The sequence below is a fragment of the Saccostrea cucullata genome, unplaced genomic scaffold (genome assembly GCF_032062105.1).
Source record: "Saccostrea cucullata isolate Sc308-1 unplaced genomic scaffold, CSIRO_AGI_Scuc_v1 ctg43, whole genome shotgun sequence".
NCBI lineage: Eukaryota > Metazoa > Mollusca > Bivalvia > Ostreida > Ostreidae > Saccostrea > Saccostrea cuccullata.
In genome coordinates this window covers 621,567-644,501 of record NW_026934231.1, presented here as the reverse complement: position 1 = coordinate 644,501, position 22,935 = coordinate 621,567, and the positions used below count along the sequence as shown (strand labels likewise).

The window sequence follows — 22,935 nt, the reverse complement described above, 5'->3', positions numbered from 1 at the left end:
ACAAGTGTCTATAAGAATATATTATAGGCTCTAAACTCATTATATACTGACACGCAAAAGAAACGCAACACCCTACTTTAGGGGTAAATAACTATGCAAAGTAAAGAATTTTGTATCTTAGAATTAAGAATATCTTCAATTTGGTAAACATCGGTAATCTAACGGTTGAACGATTTCCATACCATAACCGGAAGTCAAGTTTGAGTCTGCTTAACAGAAATCAAAAATTGCATGTTTAACAAAACATTTCGCAATATTATGGAGTTTTAAAGGTTTTTCACTGTTCATCATAAGTAATGCAGCATTATTTCAAAAAAATAAACTCTTCTTTTGTTTCTCGTAATGATGCTAAGGCTACTTGAAAATGGCCTATGTACGCATTTCCATTGCTCTAACTGGAAAATTTCAATGTAAAGGTGATGGAGAATTGCTGATGCGAAATTTCACTACATTACACCTAAACAGGGTCTTACATATCATATTCATTAAGGAAAGCCCTAGTACCGGAAATCCAAGGGTGGCTACACTGCTCTAAGTTAGAGAAAATTCGATCTAGTCATCTGAAAAACGGGCATTTAAAATGCCAAAGAATATTTCCTTTGCTTAGATCTCGATATTAATGAACCTATTGTATCGTAGAAATTAAGCTTCAATCGTTGTTTAGGGCAGTCTTGCACGTTTTACATTAATGGCTGGGAGGGGGGTGTTTTAACAGTCATATTTTACTTAGTAAAGTAAACAGACAAATATTTAACATTTTTATCAAATCTCTATGTTCTGAAAAGTGAGTTTAGCCTTACTTTATTCGCTTTTGAATATCATAAGATAAAAAAATCAAACATTTGTAGATTACTGCTTGTTGCGTTTCTTTTGCGTGTCAGTATAGTATAAATTTCAACCAACATGTATTTGGGAATTGAAGTTATATTTGTCTTTTGGATCATACATTCACACCTTTGCTTTTGAAAACAGCTCAGGTGGATTGAAAATGAATTTCAGTCCAATGTTTTCCCTGCGTCTGCGTCAAATTGTACCCACCCGTTTCGTTGTCTATCATTGAATGTTTTGATTGCAGCAGAAAGAAATGACGTAAGCTGTATATTTCCAATTTTGCCAGTTAATGTTCTGTGGTCTTAATAGATGAATATAACTAGCACAGAACAAAAGAAATTGGATAGGGCCATCTTTAAAAAATTGTTTGGTTGCCCTCTCCAGACTGACTTACTAAAATGGCCCGACTCAAAACTTTTTTTTACATTCTAGGACACAATATATCCATCTTTTTATTCCTCTTATTCCGTCAACAAACATGTTGAAAAAATTTCTGGAAAAAAGCTTGTCCCTCCTACCTATCGACCAATTAATTTTACCCCAAGTTGGAAGAGGGCAACCAAAGATTATTTTAATGATGGCGTAATGAAAATATTTATTCTGGTAGTTAACAACCTAAGCTATTTAGATGCATGTGTGTGTCAGTGCTGACCTCTATCACCAAAACACACAGATTTCTTTCTGCATTAGAAATAATCAATACATATACTTATGTTTTTATTTCCTTTATTGATTTAGTAATTATCCCCATTCGTATTTTATAAAATAATGGATATATATCCTGGGGAAGTCGTTAAAGATGTCCTAATTTTTATAACCGTCTGTACAGAACATCAGCGGTCAGTCTTCCCAATTTTGCGTCCCCAGAGTTGAGTTGTCACGAACTGTACGAGTTGTTTTTCACTGATTGCTATAGTAACCAGAACACACAATAAACAGAGTCCTCCAATGATAATATGAAGGAGTCGGAACAGGTTGCCATAGCCACAACAGAAATAACTCTGAAAGAAAGAAAATTTATCTATAGTTCAAAAGATTGTCAACATGATGCAAACATTTATTCTATTAAGTTGTGTTTTATATGCACACACAATTTTGTGCATCATGCTTGTAACAAATGATCTTTATGAAGACAATTTTTTTTCTTTGTCATTGCAGTAAAAAATTCACAAACTTTTAGGACACCCATTTAACAGTTCTCATCCTTTTTATAAAGTGGGACCAAGTGTAAATTTGTAAATAAACTTATGACCCCTTCGATATTCTTATGACAAATCATAAAACCAAATTTCATTTCAATATGTGCAACCTCTGCAAATAAAATGAACGGAAACTGCAAAGAATCGTAATTTTTTTTAAAGTCCAAGGGGCATAACTCTGTCAAAATTTATTCAACCGTACCCAAAACAAAACTTGACCTAGATATTCTTATGATAATTCTATACCAAATTTCATTTCAATATGTGCAACTTCTGCAAAGAAAATGATCGGAAACTGATAGTGGACCGACAGATAGACCGAATGACAGACTGACAGGCTGACAGACAGCAGCAAAGCAATATGCCCTCCCTTCTTCAAAGGGGGGCATAATTATAGTGTACTTTATTATCAAAACATTTAGTAAATGTAATTCTGACACAGGTAAACTTTGGTATCTTGAAAACCTATATTAAGAATACCATGAACAGAGGTCCCAAGAATTTTTTTTTAAAATATATTTTAACCTCAACATCTTGAATCCTTGGATTCTCGTCCCCGTATGGTTTGAGATGACAAGGTTTGATTGTATGACTTACCTCTGACAAAGCTTTAATACAAGGCAGCAGCCAGTGATCTTACCTCTGACACAGCTGTAATACAATAGGCAGCAGCCAGTGATCTTACCTCTGACACTGCTGTAATACAATAGGCAGCAGCCAGTGATCTTACCTCTGACAAAGCTGTAATACAATAGGCAGCAGCCAGGATCTTACCTCTGACAATGCTGTAATACAATAGGCAGCAGCCAGTGATCTTACCTCTAACAAAGCTGTAATACAATAGGCAGCAGCCAGTGATCTCACCTCTGACACTGCTGTAATACAATAGGCAGCAGCCCGAGATCTTACCTCTGACAAAGCTGTAATACAATAGGCAGTAGCCAGTGATCTTACCTCTGACAATGCTGTAATACAATAGGCAGCAGACAGGATCTTACCTCTGACATTGCTGTAATACAATAGACAGCAGCCAGTGATCTTACCTCTGACAATGCTGTAATACAATAGGCAGCAGCCAGGATCTTACCTCTGAAATTGCTGTAATACAATAGACAGCAGCCAGTGATCTTACCTCTAACAAAGCTGTAATACAATAGGCAGCAGCCAGTGATCTTACCTCTGACAATGCTGTAATACAATAGGCAGCAGACAAAGCTGTAATACAATAGGCAGCAGCACGAGATCTTACCTCTGACAATGCTGTAATACAATAGGCAGTAGCCAGAGATCTTACCTCTGACAATGCTGTAATACAATAGGCAGCAGCCAGTGATCTTACCTCTGACAAAGCTGTAATACATTATGCAGCAGCCAGTGATCTTACCTCTGACAAAGCTGTAAAACACTAGGCAGCAGCCAGAGATCTTACCTCTGACAATGCTGTAATACAATAGGCAGCAGCCAGGATCTTACCTCTGACACGGCTGTAATACAATAGACAGCAGCCAGTGATCTTACCTCTGACACGGCTGTAATACAATAGGCAGCAGCCAGTGATCTTACCTCTGACAATGCTGTAATACAATAGGCAGCAGCCAGAGATCTTACCTCTGACAATGCTGTAATACAATAGGCAGCAGCCAGGATCTTACCTCTGACACGGCTGTAATACAATAGACAGCAGCCAGTGATCTTACCTCTGACAATGCTGTAATACAATAGGCAGCAACCAGTGATCTTACCTCTGACAAAGCTGTAATACAGAAGGCAACAGCCAGTGATCTTACCTCTGACACTGCTGTAATACACTAGGCAGCAGCCAGTGATCTTACCTCTGACACTGCTGTAATACAAGGAAGCAGCCAGTGATCTTACCTCTGACAAAGCTGTAATACAATAGGCAGCAGCCAGTGATCTACCTCTGACACTGCGGTAATACAAGGAAGCAGCCAGTGATCTTACCTCTGACAAAGCTGTAATACAATAGGCAGCAACCAGTGATCTTACCTCTGACACTGCTGTTATAGAATAGGCAGCAGCAAGTGATCTTACCTCTGACAAAGCTGTAATACAATAGACAGCAGCCAGTGATCTTACCTCTGACAAAGCTGTAATGCAATAGGCAGTAGCCAGTGATCTTACCTCTGACACGGCTGTAATACAATAGGCAGCAGTCAGGATCTTACCTCTGACATTGCTGTAATACAATAGACAGCAGCCAGTGATCTTACCTCTAACAAAGCTGTAATACAATAGACAGCAGCCCGAGATCTTACCTCTGACAAAGCTGTAATACAATAGGCAGCAGCCAGGATCTTACCTCTGACATTGCTGTAATACAATAGGCAGCGACCAGTGATCTTACCTCTAACAATGCTGTAATACAATAGGCAGCAGCCAGTGATCTTACCTCTGACAAAGCTGTAATACAATAGGCAGCAGCCAGGATCTTACCTCTGACACTGCTGTAATACACTAGGCAGCAGCCAGTGATCTTACCTCTAACAATGCTGTAATACAATAGGCAGCAGCCAGTGATCTTACCTCTGACAATGCTGTAATACAATAGGCAGCAGCCAGTGATCTTACCTCTGACAATGCTGTAATACAATAGGCAGCAGCCAGGATCTTACCTCTAACAATGCTGTAATACAATAGGCAGCAGCCAGTGATCTTACCTCTGACACAGCTGTAATACAATAGGCAGCAGCCAGTGATCTTACCTCTGACAATGCTGTAATACAATAGGCAGCGACCAGTGTTCCCAGGACTGGATAGGAGGGGATAAAGCCCTGCAGAGGTTTATATCCACTATCCTTGTAGTAGTTATGAATGAAATAAACACTGAAAAGGAAATACTAATTAAATTTACTCAATAGTCAATATCATGGTTTGAAATGTGAAAGGAGTTTCATTTACCAAGGAATGTGACGAAGATCTGAAGAGATTTGATGATCACATAATTCTAGTTGGTAAGGTAAATTTCTTTACTTCCCTTTTCCGTCTTTATACCTTTGAAGTATCCGACAGGCCATGTTGATGCAGTTTGCCAGTACGAATCCCACACTTCCCACCAGACGAGTCAGGAATAGAGAAGACACCAGTAGAATAATGGAGAACAGTAACATCTTATGGTTATAACTGTAAGGAACAGAGAAGACACCAGTAAAATAATGGAGAACAGTAACATCTTATGGTTATAACTGTAAAATACCATCAACATGTATTACAAAGAGGACAGAATCAGGCAATAATAACAAGATTTTTTTAATATTTAGACTAAAATATCTACTGAAATATACCAGGGTATATCAAAAGAATTTTCCTAACCTGTCAATCTCTTTCTTACTCATGACAGCAAAATAGAAGCATTCGGTTATACCATTAACTGCTAGCACCAATACATAGAGACAGTACCACCTTAGTAACAGGGGACCTGGAAAACAAGAGCACTAGCCATTATAAACTGCTGGCAACAAAACATAGAAACAAGTAGTATCACGTACCTCAGACAATACCAGAAGACTTGAAAATCACATAAAATCACCTGCAGTTGTGAAAGGTAAAACAGAAGACATGTATGATGTGATTTACTGTTTTACCATTTACAGCTAAATGTACAGGTAGCACAAAGGCATTGTGGTTCTCGCAAAATTACGCGATAATTAATTTCACACGTATATTTAGGAATCTACAGTAAGGGACCAGATTCAGTGGTTACCATACCTTGTCCTTTCAACATGATTTATTGAAGCCCTATTATTGACAGATCCTACTTAAGACAGGAGCTCTACAATAGCCCTAAATTTCTTAACCCCATCATGTTTTGGTCTACCAAAAAACTTACCAGTCCCTGCAGAGAGCAATGAGCCTCCATACAGATCTAAGGCCAAGAAAGCATAAGATTGGCCAAACACCAGGATGACAGAGCCAATCAGAGTCACTGTCTTCAACAGGTGCTCTAGGACGCTGGTCACTAAGTCTGCCGAGTCCTGAAACAGGAATAAAAAATGTTAAATGCACTGGACTTCAATGTTTATTTTTATTATTTCATTGTTCATACAAGCATAAAAATGACTGTATATGCATGTATTTAAAAAAAAAACATAGGGGGGTTCTTTTAGTGTTGTGGGTGTAAAATTTGTCATTTTACTTCCTTAAATGTATGCCAATATCAAAAGTTCATTAGACCCCGAGCTCTATTACATACTTCTAGTATTATATGCCAGTACTAAGCTTAAATTTTGTACCAAGAGAGAGGGATTATGCAAAGAAACACAAGTACCAAATTTGTGGGTTAAATGCAGAATCAAAAACTGCTAAAAGTATAGAGAGAACTGATAATTCCCCAGAAGAGTTTTCATGTTTATCAACAGATGATCAAAGTTATCGTTCTTCCTAAATGGTACTTGTACATGTAAATGCAAGAGTGCAAATTTACTTATTTAAATTTTTGTGACCTATTATACCAAATCTAAAATATTTAGACAAAGTCAGTATCTCACTAAAAAATCTCACTTTACAGTATCTATACATGTAACAGAAACTGTGTAAAATAACGTAAACTTTATTAAAATACTTGAATCATTTGCATTTTTATGTAAATATTTCTTTTCAGTCAAATTAAGGTAGTTATATTAGTACATTAACAATAGATTATACTATCTGCATGCTTCTACACTCAGAGAAAGGCTAGCTAATACAGTATTAACAATACATGTATTTCACTAAAGTACTGCACAATAACTTTGATCTAATGTTGTACATGTCAGAACCTACTTTGCTTTGTTGTCGAAGATTTTCGCCTCGGGCAAATGAACAGGAAAAAAAGAGACGACTGCTCTCTTCTATTGGAAGAAAAATAAATCGTGGAGCCATGGAACCCAAATTGTTAATGATGTCATACACTCCTACAAGCAAATGTAAGGTATGACTGGTCAACATGCAATCTCTAGTAGAAACAACTGTTTAGAGTCAATGATGCTTTCCTTTGCTTGATTGTAAAGGAAGTATAATATTGTTCAACATCTGCAATCATCTGCTGCAATGCAAGCAAGGATATTTCAGAGAAGAGTCTACTGCTCTTTGGGCTGACACTAACTTTCACTGAGACCTTCAACATAACTATTTATCATTTACCAAAGGACAATTTTCCTGCAGTGCAATGAGTGGATACATGTACGTATTGAAACAATAAAGTTGTTAAGTAATCTCATACATTTTACACAACATTTCACAATCTACATGCCTAAATATAAGACCTAGATACCATTGAGATGCTTAACATCTCTGAAAAGACCACAAGCAGTAATTTATCAAATGAGTTGGGTTGAAAGAGGCTTGTAAAGAACTGCATTTGGCAAAACTGCTCTTCTGAATGCAATTTTTACTTTTTAAAATATATATACCCCCTACAAATTTATACAAAAATTTAGACCTAAAAGGTCTCTCATCTGTTCAAATACTACATACTGTTTAATCAGGGTACATTGTACTCTTCAGGTAAAGCCACACTGTTCCAATGTCATAATTTTTTTTCTAAAAGTAGGTCAAATTTCAAGTGAAGGAGGTCAGAAATAACTGTTTATTTGGGAAAAAGTAGGTAAAACTTCCAAGGTGAAGTCAAAAGCTTGGAAGATACGAATCTTTTCTTATTCAGCTATGGCTATGGTTTAAATTTTTGTGACAGATATACTGACAGATGGCCAGCTAAACATGCAGACAAATGTGATTTATTGTCCCTTTGCTTAAGTGAAAGTGGGGACCCAAGAAAAATAATACTGAATACTGTACTTTATGAAAATGAAATGTTAGGAAAATTCTATTTATCCACAAGCACCTTGAGTATAAGAAAAGTATGTTTTGCAATACAAGAATACATTTGCTAACACTACAACTACTGTACAATATCATGGACACACAGCAGTATATACTTGTTTATTAATATATGGATGTCTCTAGTGCTACATTTATACATGTACAAATGTATGCATAACACATTGTAAATATTGTTTTTCAAATCTCTAAATACTATATATTGAAGTAACTCATGTTGTTTCGTTGGTCACAATAACACAAAAAATTATATACTCCTAGTCAACTACATGGCCTTGATAATTGATTTAACATTAAGTCAAGGTCATGCTGCATCTTTAAATCATCAGCATCAGCCTTAATTCAACATTTAATGTGTAACATCAAGAAAAGATCCAACCTTTCTGTTAAAGACAGGAATATATTTTAGTTTAAATAAAGCTTACACAAAACCAGATGTGTTTGTGAAACACTGAGGCCCCGTATGACAGCTGTGGCGAGGGTTGAACTTTCTCAGATGCGAGTCAAACTCCAACGTCAAATTATCAAAATTGTTTGTATCCAAATAAAGGTCTTATCATGAGGAATACATCTATGAAATATGAAAGCCCTGGTACTAACTGTTCAAAAAGTTATGGCCAAGGTTAAAGTTTTTTTAAAGAATGGGTCAAACTCCTAGGTCAAGGTAAAAAAAAAAAAAACAAAGCACTTGTCACAATGAATATATACAAATTAAATATGAAAGTCCTAGCACCAACAGTTTAAAATCTATGGCCATTTAGGTTAAAGATAGATAAATTTTGGTAAAAGTGGGTCAAAATCTAAGGTCAAATTTTGTGGTACCCAATAATAGTCAAGTCCTGTGAAATATGAAAGTCATAGCCCCATGCACCCACTCAAAAAATATGGGCAACGTTAAAGTTTTTGTGGACAAACATTTAAACAGACCAACAGACAGATGGACGGACAGGACAGAAACTATATACCTTAGAACTTTCTATTGCACTGTATCTGGCTCGGGACAGCTGTACATAGTCTCAGCTTGGTCTCATTCTTAATCCCACTACCCTATGCTTTGCCCCTTTCATTTAACTGTCATATTAATATCTGATTTATGCACACATCATGCACAATCATTCTTCAAGGTTTACCAATTTTTTTAACACAACATAAAACAAAGCATGTCAGGATGCAGAACGTACAGGTGGTTGTAAATGTAGGGGGAAACCTCGCAGGAGGGCTGGGTAGAAGAAATACTGAAGAGAATCGTCAAGTTCCCTAAACACCACACCTGTGTTATCTATGATATCATAATAACCTGCAAGGTAGACCAGTCACAACAATACAGGTAAACACACAGGTACAAAATTGTATTTTACATTTATTGTACAGTCAAATCTCACTATCTTGAACTTGTTGGGACCAAGGAAAAACTTTGAGATATCCAATGATTTGAAATATCGAGGGTAAAGTACTTAAAGATTAAGTGGTAGGGACTTCCAAATCAGCTCGACATATCCATGGTATTTGGGATATCAGTGTTCAAGATAATGAAGTTCAACTGTACTTGTAAAGGTATATACACATGATACTTCTCAACATATAAAATATGTACAAAATACATGTATTGGATTTCATTTTTCTACCCACTAAACTTAATACAGTTAAACCTCATTATCTCAAACTCAGTGGGACTGAGAAAAAAGTTATCAGAGGATTTGAGATATCTGGGACAAAAGACGTAAAAACATGTGGCTGGGACTTCTAAATTACTTCGACATACATATCCAACTTATTTGAGATACCTGTGTTCAAGATACATGTTACCAAAGCTCAACTGTAACTCATAACAAATGTGAAATTCATTACTAATAATAATACAAGGGCACCAATAATTGGAACATATTATTTATAAGTGTATACAAGTTTGCCCTAGCTTGCTTTCCTAAATACTTTGGTGGCATCGATATCTGAAACCTTACATGAATTTACAGGTATGATCTTTTTATTTACCTTGGTCTCCAAAGCTTAGGACCCCAAACACGGTCATTATGTATTTTTCACCTGAAAAATAAATCAAAAGAAAAAATTACTACTTGCTGTTCCCAATTAAAAATGTGGACATATTCTCTTTATTTTTTTATCACACTGATTTCAATACCTTCTGTCAATATCTGTTTGAAGATGGACTGCTTAAAGAAACTTCTTGTTAATGAAACTAACCGCCAATCAACAAAGGACTGAAACATGAGAAAAACTTTGTAAATTAAAATCGTAAATATTCAGCTTCAAATTTATAATCTACAAACTCTTCTACCTTTTAACTATGCATGAAAAACCAATTTCCTTTAGAAATGAAAAATCAAAAGAACCGAAGCTAAAAACATAAAGAAATTCTCATTTAGTGTCTAGATGTTTACCTGCTTGTGATCATTATTACTTACTTTATTGGGTAAAATCTTAGGGAAGAAGTCCCTAACAGACTGAAACACAAAGGATTCTCCTGTGTCCTCTGCCTTAATCATTAGATAATATACAGCATAATAAATGACTGAATAAGTAATGGCACTCGTCACCTAAAAAAGATTTTGGATTCACAATAAATATAGTTTCAAAACATTAACATTTATATTAACTAGAGGTACTGTGAGCAAACTCACAAAATTATTCCCTCAACTGCAATGTTTATAGTGCCTATTTGCAGTTTTGCAAATGTGACCTTCAACTTGCTAAAAGACCTTGGTTTAAAAAAATGACTTGTTCTCCAGTCATAAATGATCTTTGAGTGAAATATGAACACCCGATGTTTTTTTCAATAAAAAAATTATTAATCTGTCATGAATACTGAATGTTTTTTATCCAGCTACCTTGAACTTATGACCTTAAGTAAAGATTTTGAAACACCCTTAGGTCTTAAACAATCTTTGTACAAATAAGATCTTCTGATGATTCTCCATTCCAAAGTTATAGCCATTTTACATTTTTTTCAGCCAGTAAACTTGAAAAGATTCTATAATTCAAAGTCATAGCCTGAACAAATAATATACACTTTTTCTTCAATGGCCTTTTAACTTAAATTTGAATGATTATGGGTCAGATCATGATATACCCCCTGTGAATAAACAATATCTGAACCAAGGTTGCAAACTTAAAATAATTCTGCATTACAACGTCATTGTCCAACAAGTTACAAAGTTATATTGCCTAACAAGGTTTTTTAAACCTTTTTTTGCCAGTGACAAAATGACCATGGGTCAAGGTCAAGACACTTTCTCAGTCCAAAAACACAAACAAATAGAGTACAAGAAAACAGAAATCTAGTTCATTCCTATCTGTTAATGCCTAGTCTTATTGAAGGCTTGTCTTTTGCAATCTTGCCATTGCAACATAAACAAGTTTTTCTTTTACGATAATTCAGTCCAAACTTTGGCATGTATTTTCAAGATACATGAAAGAGCAAGGGCGGATTCAGGGGGGTTTGGGGGGGTTTTCCCGAACCCCCCCGCTCATTGATTTTTGTTTTTTTTACAAGTGTCATTTTATCATTTTGTTGCATTGATAAGACTCTAATAAACATGAACCCTTTGTTTGTACAACTGTGAAATATACACTACTACGTAACAGGAAATCGCTTTCCGCTTGAACGCACTCAATACACAGGTAATCAACAGAGAGAGTGCCTCAGACATCGGGTAGTCTGTGTATCTAGTGAAGTCACAAGATCACAGTACAATGTAATCAAGTACCAACAACAGAAAACTGCAAAGTTACGGTGCTGCTCAGTAATACTCTTTTGCTGATAAAAATGCATGTTTTTTAAACTATGAATAAACTATTATTTCCTATCTAGCTTGTAACACGAGCTTTGATTGGTTACAAAGTCGGGTGTAAATATCCGTGCACCCGACTTGGGCCGGGTGTAAATAAAACGTGACGTCACAGTGCATACATTCTCAATACGTAGTTTTCTAATCGATAGATTGAGACAGACTCTGATGTTTACAAAGCATTTTTATTGGTACAAAGGAAATAAATTCCTTATCCAGGTCCAATCAAGGGTGTACGGGGATTTACCCCGGGTTTTATTCCATACACCCTGAGGCTATCGATTAGAAAACTACGTATTGAGAATGTATGCACTGTGACATCAGAGTGTGTCACGTTTTATTTACACACCGGCCCAAGTCGGGTGCACGGATATTTACACCCGACTTTGTAACCAATCAAAGCTCGTGTTACAAGCTAGATAGGAAATAACTAATATTATACAGGGTTTTAATATAATTTTTTTTACAAAACCAGGTTGGCTTAGCAAACCCCTCTAGTTTTGACAGATTCTCCAGTTTATGTAAAGAGTTCTTTTTTCTTCATTTAGACAGTTTGAACTTTCATTAATTGTACACGTGTGTTTATATTCCAAATCATATTGACAGTATATACTCAAGTAAGTTGAAAAGCACAAGTTAGGGATTCTGAAAAGAATTCAATTTTTAATTTTTTTAGTGTTTAAAAATTAGTTGTATCTTGGAAGTCAGCTTGACATAGGACTAAATTAATTGTAGGTGCATTTAAAGTAAACTAAGACAACTTGAAGTCAACTGCTTGCATTCCTAAAATAGTCAGATTTAACATTTTTTTAAAGCAAAGTCTAAAGTCTTGTGTTAAAGTTAAATTCAATTGAAAACATTTTATCAAAAATTTGTGATGATCGGTCTTTAAAAAAGCTAAAAAAAAAAGTACCCCCAAAATGCTGGAAAATACACCATTTAGAAACATTTAAAACAAAATTTTCCCCCACCTATGGGAGGGGGACACCCCCTCCCATGCCCTCCCCCTTCGGCCCTTTGGGCCTCAAAACCCCCCCACATGAACTTCTGGATCCGCCACTGAAGACACATAGTGAGCACATAAGAAAGTCAACTGAAAGAAGTTTAAGAAAGTGAATATTGGAAATCCCAGCTATTGGTGCACTTAAGGAACTCCAGGCAGTATTCAGAATCTGTTAAACAATTTATGTGACATAACAGTGTGTATTTTTTCAGGGAGGATGCCTTGCTTCTCAGATCTGATAACAATCTGTCAGTTTTTGATCTACTTTTTTACCATTTTTTTTTTCTTTTTGTACATGTTTTTCACACAAAATCACTACTGAACAAGAGGCCCATGGACCACATTGCTCACTTGAGCACTTTGACTGAGAAATGCAAAAATATGTTCTGAAATAAAAATATAAGGGGAAGGCTCAGAGGTACTTGAATTTGAATTTTAAACTATAAGTGGATGTTTTCATATCAAAATAACAAAATACTTTGCTGTTCTTGAGCAGCAGATTTTTAAAAGATTTTTCCTACATAAAATGATCCCCCATTGTGCCCCCTACCACCAAAGGGTCATCATTTGAATAAACTTGAATCAAAACCACCTGAGGATGCTTCCATATCAATATGACTAAATATTTCTTTTCTGTTCTTGAGAAGAAGATTTTTTTCCAATATATTCCTATGTAAAGTTTTGATCACCCATTTTGGACCCACCCTATTCCCAAGGGTCATAATTTGACAAATTCGACTCTACCTGAGGATGCTTCAGTATCAGTTTGGCTTTGTTGTTCTTGAGAAAAACATTTTTCAAAGTTTTCCCCTATATATTCCAGTCTAAAACTTTGATCCCCCATGTGACCCCACCCTACCCCAAGGGGTTATGATTTGAACAAATATGAATCTAACATAATCTGAGGATTCTTCCATATCAATACACATGGCTTTTCTGTTCTTGAGAAGATTTTTAAAGTTTTTCCCTATATATCCCTATATATTCCTTTGTAAAACTTTTTTAATATCCCATTGTGGCCCCATTCTAACCCCTCTCCTCCCCCCCCCCCCCCCCCCCTCCCGAATTGAACAAAACTTGAATGTACATTTAGATTTTTCCTATATATTCCTATGTAAAACTATGATCCCTCATTGTGATCCCATCCTATCCCCAGGGATCATGATTTTAATACACTTGAATCTACACTGTATAAAGACAGTTTTGTTTAAGTTTCAACGTTTTTGGCTCAGTGGTTCTTGCGAAGAAAATTTTTAAAACATGTAACTAAACTTTCACTATTTCTGAATTATCTCCCCTTGAATGAGAGTGTGGACCTTTGAATCCCCTTCACCTAAGAATGTTTTATACCAAGTTTGGTTGAAATTGGCCCTGTGGCTGTGGAAAAGAAGTCAAAAATGTGAAATGTTTACAGGTGGACAGGTAAGCTAAAAAATGCTTTGATGTCTAATATTTTACCTCAAGCCCAGTCAAAACATTGCAGTTTTTATCATGTTTTTGGAGCAGCTCAAGTTTATAACTCTTAAATAGATATTTCAAAGTTTTGTAAACAGTAGGTGCAAATATGAATGTACTGTTTATCTGCATTTTAGACACTTGTTTTTCTAGGCATGGGATGGATATCTTATATGAAATGTTTAATCATCAATCAATTACGGCCCTTTCAATTATAGTGGACCTTCAGATATCCGGACGCCAGATATCCAGATGCTTCAGTATCCGGACGATTTTTTAATCGAAACGGAATTTTTTAACGTTATGTTGTATTGTTTAACTGGTGATTCAAGTATTCCGACGCTTCACATATCCGGACAAATTGACTAGGAACCAAAGCGTCCGGATAAATGAGGCTCCACTGTATATCAGAAGGTCACATTTAAATTAAATCAAAATATCCTAATATTATAGAATCTTAGTCATTAATTTCTACCATGGAATTACAAATTGAAAATGTACAATGCCACATTTATGCAAGATTTTTCTCATTTAAATAGATTAACAGAAAAATGAATTTAATATTACTTTTTTATCATTATACCCAGTCCTATTTAAAGCATCAAAAGTTTGGAGTGCTGAGAATATAAAAGGATGCACCTGCAGAGAGGATAAAACTACAACGGAATTTACTTATCTCACAGGTGGTTAAAAATTCCATCATAAATATGACATATTTAACCTTAAATTATCAAATGTTATCAGAGAATTACTCTATCAGCAGACTAAATAGACTAGATGCTGTTACATTAATCCTCTTCCTAATGTGTCTTACTATCCCCCCCCCCCCCACCACCAGTTACATGTGTATGTGTTGATTGCTTCTTTTACTTACCTGAGCAATAGAAAAGCTTATAAGACCCCAGTGTGGGAAGTAAATGACTAGGAATGCAGCAATAAGACATCTCACCAACTCTGACAGAGCCACAGAGAGCACCTGTACAAAACACAAGGTCTTATTAGAGCTCAAAATTAAAGCTCAGTCAAATACATAAAAACTAGTTATAAATTGTCATAATAAAAAATAGCATCATTAAGGCTTTTCTTTCTAAATAGACATTAAATTCAACAATTTCTTTATTGAAACTACCCGGTAGATTTTCCAAGAAAGTTTGTCCATTTTTGATATATAATTAAATTCATTGAAGGCTTTCATTACATAAACAAAAATACAGACATTATACCTCAATTTTCATTACTCTTTTTTTTATTTTTTAAAGTAGTTTAGATAGCATCTGCACATTAATCTATGGGGGTTAAAGAAAATTTGATAGCATTTACGTAAAACATTAAAAAAATAATTATCTGTTCAGCAATATTAAAAAAGTGTGGGTTTTTTTTAACATCTTAAAAATAAATTTGATGAATGACCTAATAAAAGTACATGCAATATGATGCTATTGAAAAATAGTTTCAAAAAATTAATTGTTTTCATGCAGGATCATTTAACCTACATCTGGTATCTCTATCATCAATTTTCTGTGCCAGTGAGTTTAATAACCCCTATAAGAACTGCCAGTGATAGCTATATTGTAGTATTAATTGTTTGTCTACCTTTAAAAGTAAGATATTTATCCCGAATTCATTAATTTAATGATTGAACTCAACTCTGAGTCAGCCCCTCCAAGCTAAGAAAATTATACAGTTAAAAATCTTGATCCCAAATTGTGGTCCCCACTGAATCCTTATAAGGAAACAGGTGATTTCAAAAGCAAGAGGCCCAATAAATGGGCATTTAGTCTTTATGGTCAAAGACAAAAATATAAAACCATAATGCTACAGCTCTGTAGCAGGGAATATTCTAAAGTTAAGAAGCAAATCTACAACCAACCAGTATGCTCATTCAAGAATTACTTGTTTATAAACCTCACAGTTCATACACGTGAGTCTATACAGTGGAGAAGTGATGTAATATAATACCCGGAGTCTGTTGAAGAGGTGGCATTGTCCTATGATAAAGTGTGGTCTGGCTAACGTAGTGATAATGGTCGTCAAACAAAAGCATACAACACCGGTACCATAGTAAGGAATGCTTTCTGAATCTGGGCTCTCCAAGACAAACATCCAAACACATCCAAACACCAGGCACACCAAAATACTCATGGGAAAACTGTAGAGAGAGGAACAGGATATTAAATTGTCTGATTGGGACATCACTGGTTTAAAAAAATGGGAAAAAAAACAACATCTGAGATAGACAAGTTTCACTGTATCTGAATGAATGAATAGATTTGAGTTTACCTGGATTTTGTTTGTCAATAAATATATCTAAAATTTTCAGTTTTTTAGCAATTAAGTGTCCTATTCTATGCATAAAAAATTCATATATCTTCATTCAAATCACTATTATAGCAAGACACTCTTGGAGTTATGTGTAAAGGGGGGGGGGACATCTTCGCTAGCCAAGGGTTTCTGATACACTACTCTCCTCATAATCCCTTGGCATACAGTGTTGATAGAAGATGGGTTTTTTTCCTCGAGTTCTGATTGGGATTCGGTTCACCCAGTCGACCAATCAGCAATATTTTTGTAAATGACGATATTTGCGTTCAGGATACTTCTTGACTCTTTAATATCAGAAATGAAAAACGCAAGTAAACAATGATCCATAACCCTTGGCTAGTGAAGAGGGGGGGGGGGAGATAACTGGGTCTTAAAAAAGTGAAAAAACCACCATGGGTTTAATGGTGTTAAAGAATGTTAAATGAAATTTCAAAAGTGGCAATGCAAGGAAGAAGAAAAGTTCTAAGGCCAAGTCTGAAGTACTAGAACAGAGGTTTGAGGATATATATGGTGAGGTAAAGTTTAAAAGGCCAGAGGCGAACCAGTGAGGAGAGATGATGTCTATCGTGGAGTAGAGATGAGGTCTGATGTAGGACAAGATGAGAGAGGATATCTATGGTGAAACAGAGCTTAGCTTGAGATGAAAAACAAAGATGAGAGATCTAGGATATCATATTTATAAGTAAGGGGACCTGAGGGAGAATAAGTATAAGTATAAAGGCATTATTAAACAAGGGAGAAACAGAAGGTCTGAAGTAGAGAAAATACGGTAAAATGTGAAAGACGGGAAGCAAGGATGAGAGGAGACTTTGAAAACTTGAAATAAAAACAAAAATCTCCCAGATCCTTGCAGATGTTTTGGTGTATATTTGGTTGATATTTCCAAGAAATATAAAAGATATATTATAATGTTGATATAAAGTATAATTCTGTTTTATACATCATATAAATCAAGTAAATGAATGAAATAAAAAATAAAACTTAGATATATACTATTCTGACATGACATTTGATTTAGATGGTTTCAGAGGCCAATGTAACAAGAAAACAACTCTGGAGGTCTCAGTGAAGCATAAACATGATGGAAAGATTGAGGCTAAAGGTCGACCGATAAAGTTTGAGGTCTGAGAAAAAGACAGGATGACATGGAATAACCAACAAGCACTTGTTTTATCCTTTTAAGGAATATACTCACGTTAGCCACATCTGGTTAACAACCTGTCGCCAGTCTTTATCTTCTATTTTGCTGAGACAGGCCTGGTCAAATGACTCTGTTGCTAGGAACAGGGTAGTGGTATACAGCAGTGTCAGTCTGTAAAATAAAAATCATTCACATCATAGAAACAATAGGACTTCTGAAATAATTAATGTTGACCAAAAGGAATGTCTGTAATTTATTTTTCTTCACTACATATTGAATTTTGATAAAATTTTCTTTATACATGTACCTATTAAAATATTACAGTAAAAAGCTGGTGTAATTATCTAATCATATAAATTGCAACATTCATTTCTTTTTTTTGTACATGTGATTAATGGCAAAGCCATTTTTTTTATAAATTGTAGAGCTCAAATAGGATGTATAATGGACAAATACGGCCAAATTTGCATGCTTTGCAAAACTCAGCATATCAAGATGATTGGAATTTTTCTAAGTCCAAGGGGCATAACTCTGTCCTAAATGGCTCGATCATCCCCTGAACAAAACTGGGGTTATTCCATGTCATCTAGATATTCGTATTACTAAATTTCATTTCAATATGTGCAACCTCTGTAAAGAAAATGAACGGAAACTGATGGTGGACTGACAGAGATCAATTGACTGACAGACAGACAGCAGCAAAGCAATATGCCCTCCCTTCTTTGAAGGAGGGCATTATAAAAAAAATTGGGCTCACAAGTATCAAAAATCAACTCAAGAATGCTGCTTCTGATTGGAGGTGGCAAATTTCCAGGTGTTTGTAATGGCATTGTGCATGGTTCTGACAATTCCTGTCACATAAAATATTAAAATTGTGAAAAATGTCTGGAAAAGCCAGATATTTTGGACTTACATGTATAATGTAGTGGGTATTCAAAGATTTAAATTATTATGAAAACTAGAAGTTTTTTTTTTAAATAAGAATAAATGGTTATGTTAGCTATTTCCTCCAATGAATTCATTATATTAAAATTAATAGAAAGTCATTACATGTTATCACTCTATTTTATTTAAAAGTGAAATGCATCTGACAGCTAAGATGGCATAATTATGGGTTGTTTACCAACAACCCATACAGCTAGCCTCTCTCTGCTCATTCCTGCTTTCCCCTGTAGGTCAAAATTTTGATACAAGACAGACACACATCTGTCATTCTTGAAGATACACAAACTGTTCAAGGCCAGAAATACCAGATTCTACAAATAATTAATTCTATGAACATTAACCTCATACATGTCCCTGAAATTGTATTGATACAGTTTATCTAGCCTCCTATAAATTTTAAATAATGTCACATATTGTGCTATACTGCAAATAAGCTGAATATCTATTTTCTATATTTAATGATTTTTTTTATTTGGATGGCTTTCCAAGAGAAAAATATAATTTTATCAAATTCAAGAAAAAAATGTTAAAATTAAAAAAGTTTTGTTGAAGTTACCATTAACTATATTGTCAGTCAGAATTTTTTTACGGGAACCTAAATTACTAAGCATTTGGGTAAATAATGCTCCACTGTACTTAATTTCAACTACATTGATATCATATAAGTTTTTGTTTCCTTATAAAGTGAAATTGTAAAATTTTACAGTTATTTAAATTTAAATACAACATGTACATCAATAATGAACAATATGTCATTTAATTGCTGGTACATACTGTCAATGTTTCAAATTAGAACTTCAAACTTCACCTAAAAATAACTAGAATTTTCCTAATAATTATGTTGAATGGAGTAGGAAGATGGCTGCACTGAATATCTCATATCTCTGCTATGTTTTTGCATATTTTTTTTTTCACTTGAAGTTTTTCCCCAAAATTTGACCTGAGTTAGTCTTATCTGTTTCAGATCGGATAATTTCAGCACTCAGTGCTATTTAATTAAAAATTGATGAAAATAAGAGTTTACATCTTATCATGATCAGGCTCATAAATTACAGTAACTAAGCAGAGAATATGTATTACAAACAAATGTACTTCATTTAAAAAGTACCCCCAGATGGCAGCTTATGGCAAGGGTTAAAATTTCTCAAATGCAAGTTAAATGCCAAGGTTAAAAGGTCAAATTGTTGGTAAAAAAAAAAAAGGTCTTATCACAAGAAATACACCTGTGAAATAAGAAAGCCCTAGTGCTAACAGATCAAAAGTTAGGTCAAGGTTAAAGTTTTTAAAAGTAGGCCAAACTCTAAGGTCAAGGTCAATTATCTTATACCCAATGAAAGGTCTTGTCACAGTGAATACATATGTGAAAAACTCTAAGGTCAAGGTCAAAAAGTCAAGATTGCTGGTACCCCAAAGAAGGTCTTGTCATAAGGAATACACCTGAGAAATATGAAAGCCATGGCACTAACAGTTCAAAAGTTATGTTCAAGATTAAAATTTTTAAAAGTGGGCCAAACTCTAAGGTCAAGGTCAATTATCTTATACCCAATGAAAGTTCTTGACACAGTGAATACATATGTGCAAAATGAAAGCCCTAGCACCGACTTTTCAAAGTTTATGTCTATGGTAAATGTTCTTAAATTTTTGGAAAAAGTGGGTCAAACTCCATCAAGGTCAAAAGGTCAAATTTCAATTATACCAAAAGAAAGATCTTGTCACAAGGAATACACCTGTGAAATATGAAAGTCATACCCACCAAAAAGTTAAGGACACTAGGTGGTCCAAAATTTCAAAAATTCTGCTATCAGTTACAGTTTTGATCTCTGTTTGCCCTACCAAAACACAAGAACCCCCTAAGTCAAGGGAGCTGGAATTCACAATTTTGGAAGAGGGACAGTTGCTCGCCATAAAAACCACTTTTATCTTAAGGGGGAGAGAATAATATTTTTAAAGAATTAATGTGTTTTCACTATATATTTATTATTAGAGTCCCACCCTTACATTAGAACCCCTTACACAGGGGAAAAGAAATTGACAATTTTGGAAGAGGAACCCTTGTTTATTATGATTAATGCACTTAGTTTTTCTGCTAAATACCCAGGTGCAGAGAAGAAGAATTTAAAAAAAAAATGTTTTTCACTAAACATTCAACTGCCCTCCTAGGATTTGTGCATTTTTATGATATGATCAATAGAGCCCAACCTTAATGCTAGAACACCTGACCTAGGATCTAGGAAATTCACAATTTCTGAAGAGGCCTCTTTTGTCTTTATATCTATGTGTGGAGAAAAGGAATATTTGCTTTTTCATTTTATGAGTATTACATGTAGAGCCTAACTTTCACTCAATCTAACACTTGACCCTAAGACTATAAAATTCACTATTTTTGTACCACCATTGATGCTATCAGATGAATGGTTGATATTTGTTTGATTGGAGTGACTTAGGTGGCCTAAAAATCAACTTTTTTTTTTACCTGAAGTTGCACTTTGAAAATATAAACTTCAAAGTTATGAGAGCTAGCGTGTATAGCAAAATAATTATACAGCATGCTGCATTTGTAACAGGCAATGAAGGAAAGCATACGAAGTCTGAAAACATTAAATTGCAGCTGTTTTTTTAAATAAAATTCCTTTGTTCTACATGCTATCTCCATCTTAATTTTTCACTCAAGTAATATCAATCTGGATCTCTAATTTCTTGTCTGGATGTAATTTTCTATAAATTTCAGATTTCTGGTAAACTTGTCCATGCTGTCTGCGTAGATAATTTACTAGCACATTTTTTCAAGAAATATTATCTCACAAATAAAAATTTCTGGATTTTTTAAAGTTAGCTCTTATCTGTTTCTTAAAAAACTTTTTCTTTAACAGTGTTGACTAGACAAAATTCTTCAAAATATCAACATTTTGATGAATGCCCATCTTACAACAGGCAATGATTTATTACTCTATCAATATGCCCATTGGTCATCTTTGGCAACATTTTTAACTTTAATAATATTGGCAATCTGTCAGCATTGTGAACAATGGCACATCAGCAATTTGAAGCCAGCGCCTCCAACTTGTGTTGACTGCATGAAGTCTGGGGGGTCAAGAAATCACAACAGATTGTAGGCAGTGTATCTAATTTTGACTCTGCTCAGTGCTGATTGGTTTTCCAAGCATGTTGATTTAGAAACTGATTTTTTTTTGTTTCTGAGTGATGATGATGTGATACATATGTCCTCTCTCTCTCTTTCTCTCTCTCTTTTCTAGTGAATGTGTTACATTCATTTACCTGACATTGACCACTCCTAGCATTTCCTTAGAGATGTATCGAAGTACCACCCCATTTAGTACAAATGTCATGATCCTTATGCAAAACTGAAAATGAAAATTAAGTAGGATTAATCAGTATTCAATATTAGAGGGTTAAAGCAAAAATTTAATATAACAACCACATGGTGGTAGTACAAATGTCATGATCCTTATGCATAACTGAAAATGAAAATTAAGTAGGATTAATCAGTATTCAATATTAGAGGGTTAAAGCAAAAATTTAATATAACAACCCCATGGTGGTGGTTTTTTTTCTTTTTACAGTTAGTTGCAGGTTTCTGATAGTTGCAGATATTTTCTAGTTCAGCCATACAAAATGAAATTACATCCACAAGGAAGATAACATACCATTGCATTGAATATTCTGAATACATATATAGCCTAGTTATTCATAGAAAACTGTCACATAGAACCAGACATACAAATTTAATTTTTTACAAAAATTTACCCCGGCCTACAAAGGCTACAAATTACTAAAGTGAATTAAAATGATCTACCATGAAAACCATTCAAACATTCAAAATATAGTAAAAATAATAATGTCAGAAGAAATTAATTTTTATATGCATCTCAAGTGAATCTGACCTGTAGAGCCATGTTATAAATAGCGGCTCTTGCTGCTCCAGCTAAAAGATCACGTCCCTCCATCCTTTCACTTTAAAATGTTATAACAGTTCAGACAAAGACACGGAGAAAAAACTGGAAAATCTATTGTATCGATTACATTTCATGTATCATAATTCGATCGCCGATGAACAGCACACAAAAAGTTTTACTCCAGTCAGTCCAAATAATTTGGTTGAACGCATGGTCCAGAAGGCTTACCATCAAACCTTGAATTGTTCAACATTAAATTTTGTTGAAATAAAGGTATCATCCAAGTATTACACTAAACTACCATGTTAAATTCATAATAAAATTGTCAAACTACAATTCGTCCTCGTCATGATTTAGCTTGTTGCAGTGGCTCTGTCTTTCCATACGTCCAGGTCTATCTCACTATCAGTATCTGACTGTCGAGAAAAAAGTGAAAGTGAAACTAAATATGAAACACGTGAACCCGATCTGATGTAATAAAAAC

The 22,935-nt window shown here is 34.8% G+C and overlaps 1 protein-coding gene across 4 annotated transcripts; it reads right to left on the bottom strand.

Annotated features, from left to right (window-relative positions):
• Positions 1 to 1,552: 1,552 nt before the first annotated feature.
• On the bottom strand, positions 1,553 to 22,894 carry LOC134240288 (protein RFT1 homolog). Of its 4 annotated transcripts, none has more exons than XM_062722392.1 (14): positions 22,440 to 22,894; positions 21,814 to 21,899; positions 17,647 to 17,763; positions 16,089 to 16,278; positions 15,004 to 15,105; positions 10,289 to 10,420; positions 10,006 to 10,084; positions 9,858 to 9,908; positions 9,047 to 9,162; positions 5,878 to 6,022; positions 5,361 to 5,466; positions 5,043 to 5,171; positions 4,754 to 4,874; positions 1,553 to 1,832 (listed from the first exon to the last, which is right to left on the bottom strand). In XM_062722392.1, the coding sequence occupies exons 1-14, from the start codon at positions 22,500 to 22,502 to the stop codon at positions 1,665 to 1,667; spliced, it is 1,605 nt and encodes a 534-aa protein (XP_062578376.1). In that variant the 5' UTR covers positions 22,503 to 22,894; the 3' UTR covers positions 1,553 to 1,664. The 4 variants fall into 4 exon arrangements, 3 of the variants coding, with proteins under 3 accessions (XP_062578376.1, XP_062578375.1, XP_062578377.1); XM_062722391.1 differs by lacking the exon at positions 9,047 to 9,162 and adding an exon at positions 6,810 to 6,940 and having other exon boundaries at positions 22,440 to 22,893; XM_062722393.1 differs by lacking the exon at positions 9,047 to 9,162 and adding an exon at positions 6,810 to 6,877 and having other exon boundaries at positions 22,440 to 22,893.
• Between the last annotated feature and the right edge of the window lie 41 nt (positions 22,895 to 22,935).

Excerpts from the sequence above, each read along its gene's own strand:
- LOC134240288 (XM_062722391.1), bottom strand. The coding sequence starts at position 22,502 with ATGGAGGGACGTGATCTTTTAGCTGGAGCAGCAAGAGCCGCTATTTAT. Across the intron at positions 5,172-5,360 it reads AGTAAGAAAGAGATTGACAG|TTATAACCATAAGATGTTAC; the intron begins GTTAGGAAAATT and ends TGTTCCTTACAG. Across the intron at positions 4,875-5,042 it reads GCCTGTCGGATACTTCAAAG|TGTTTATTTCATTCATAACT; the intron begins GTATAAAGACGG and ends TTTCCTTTTCAG.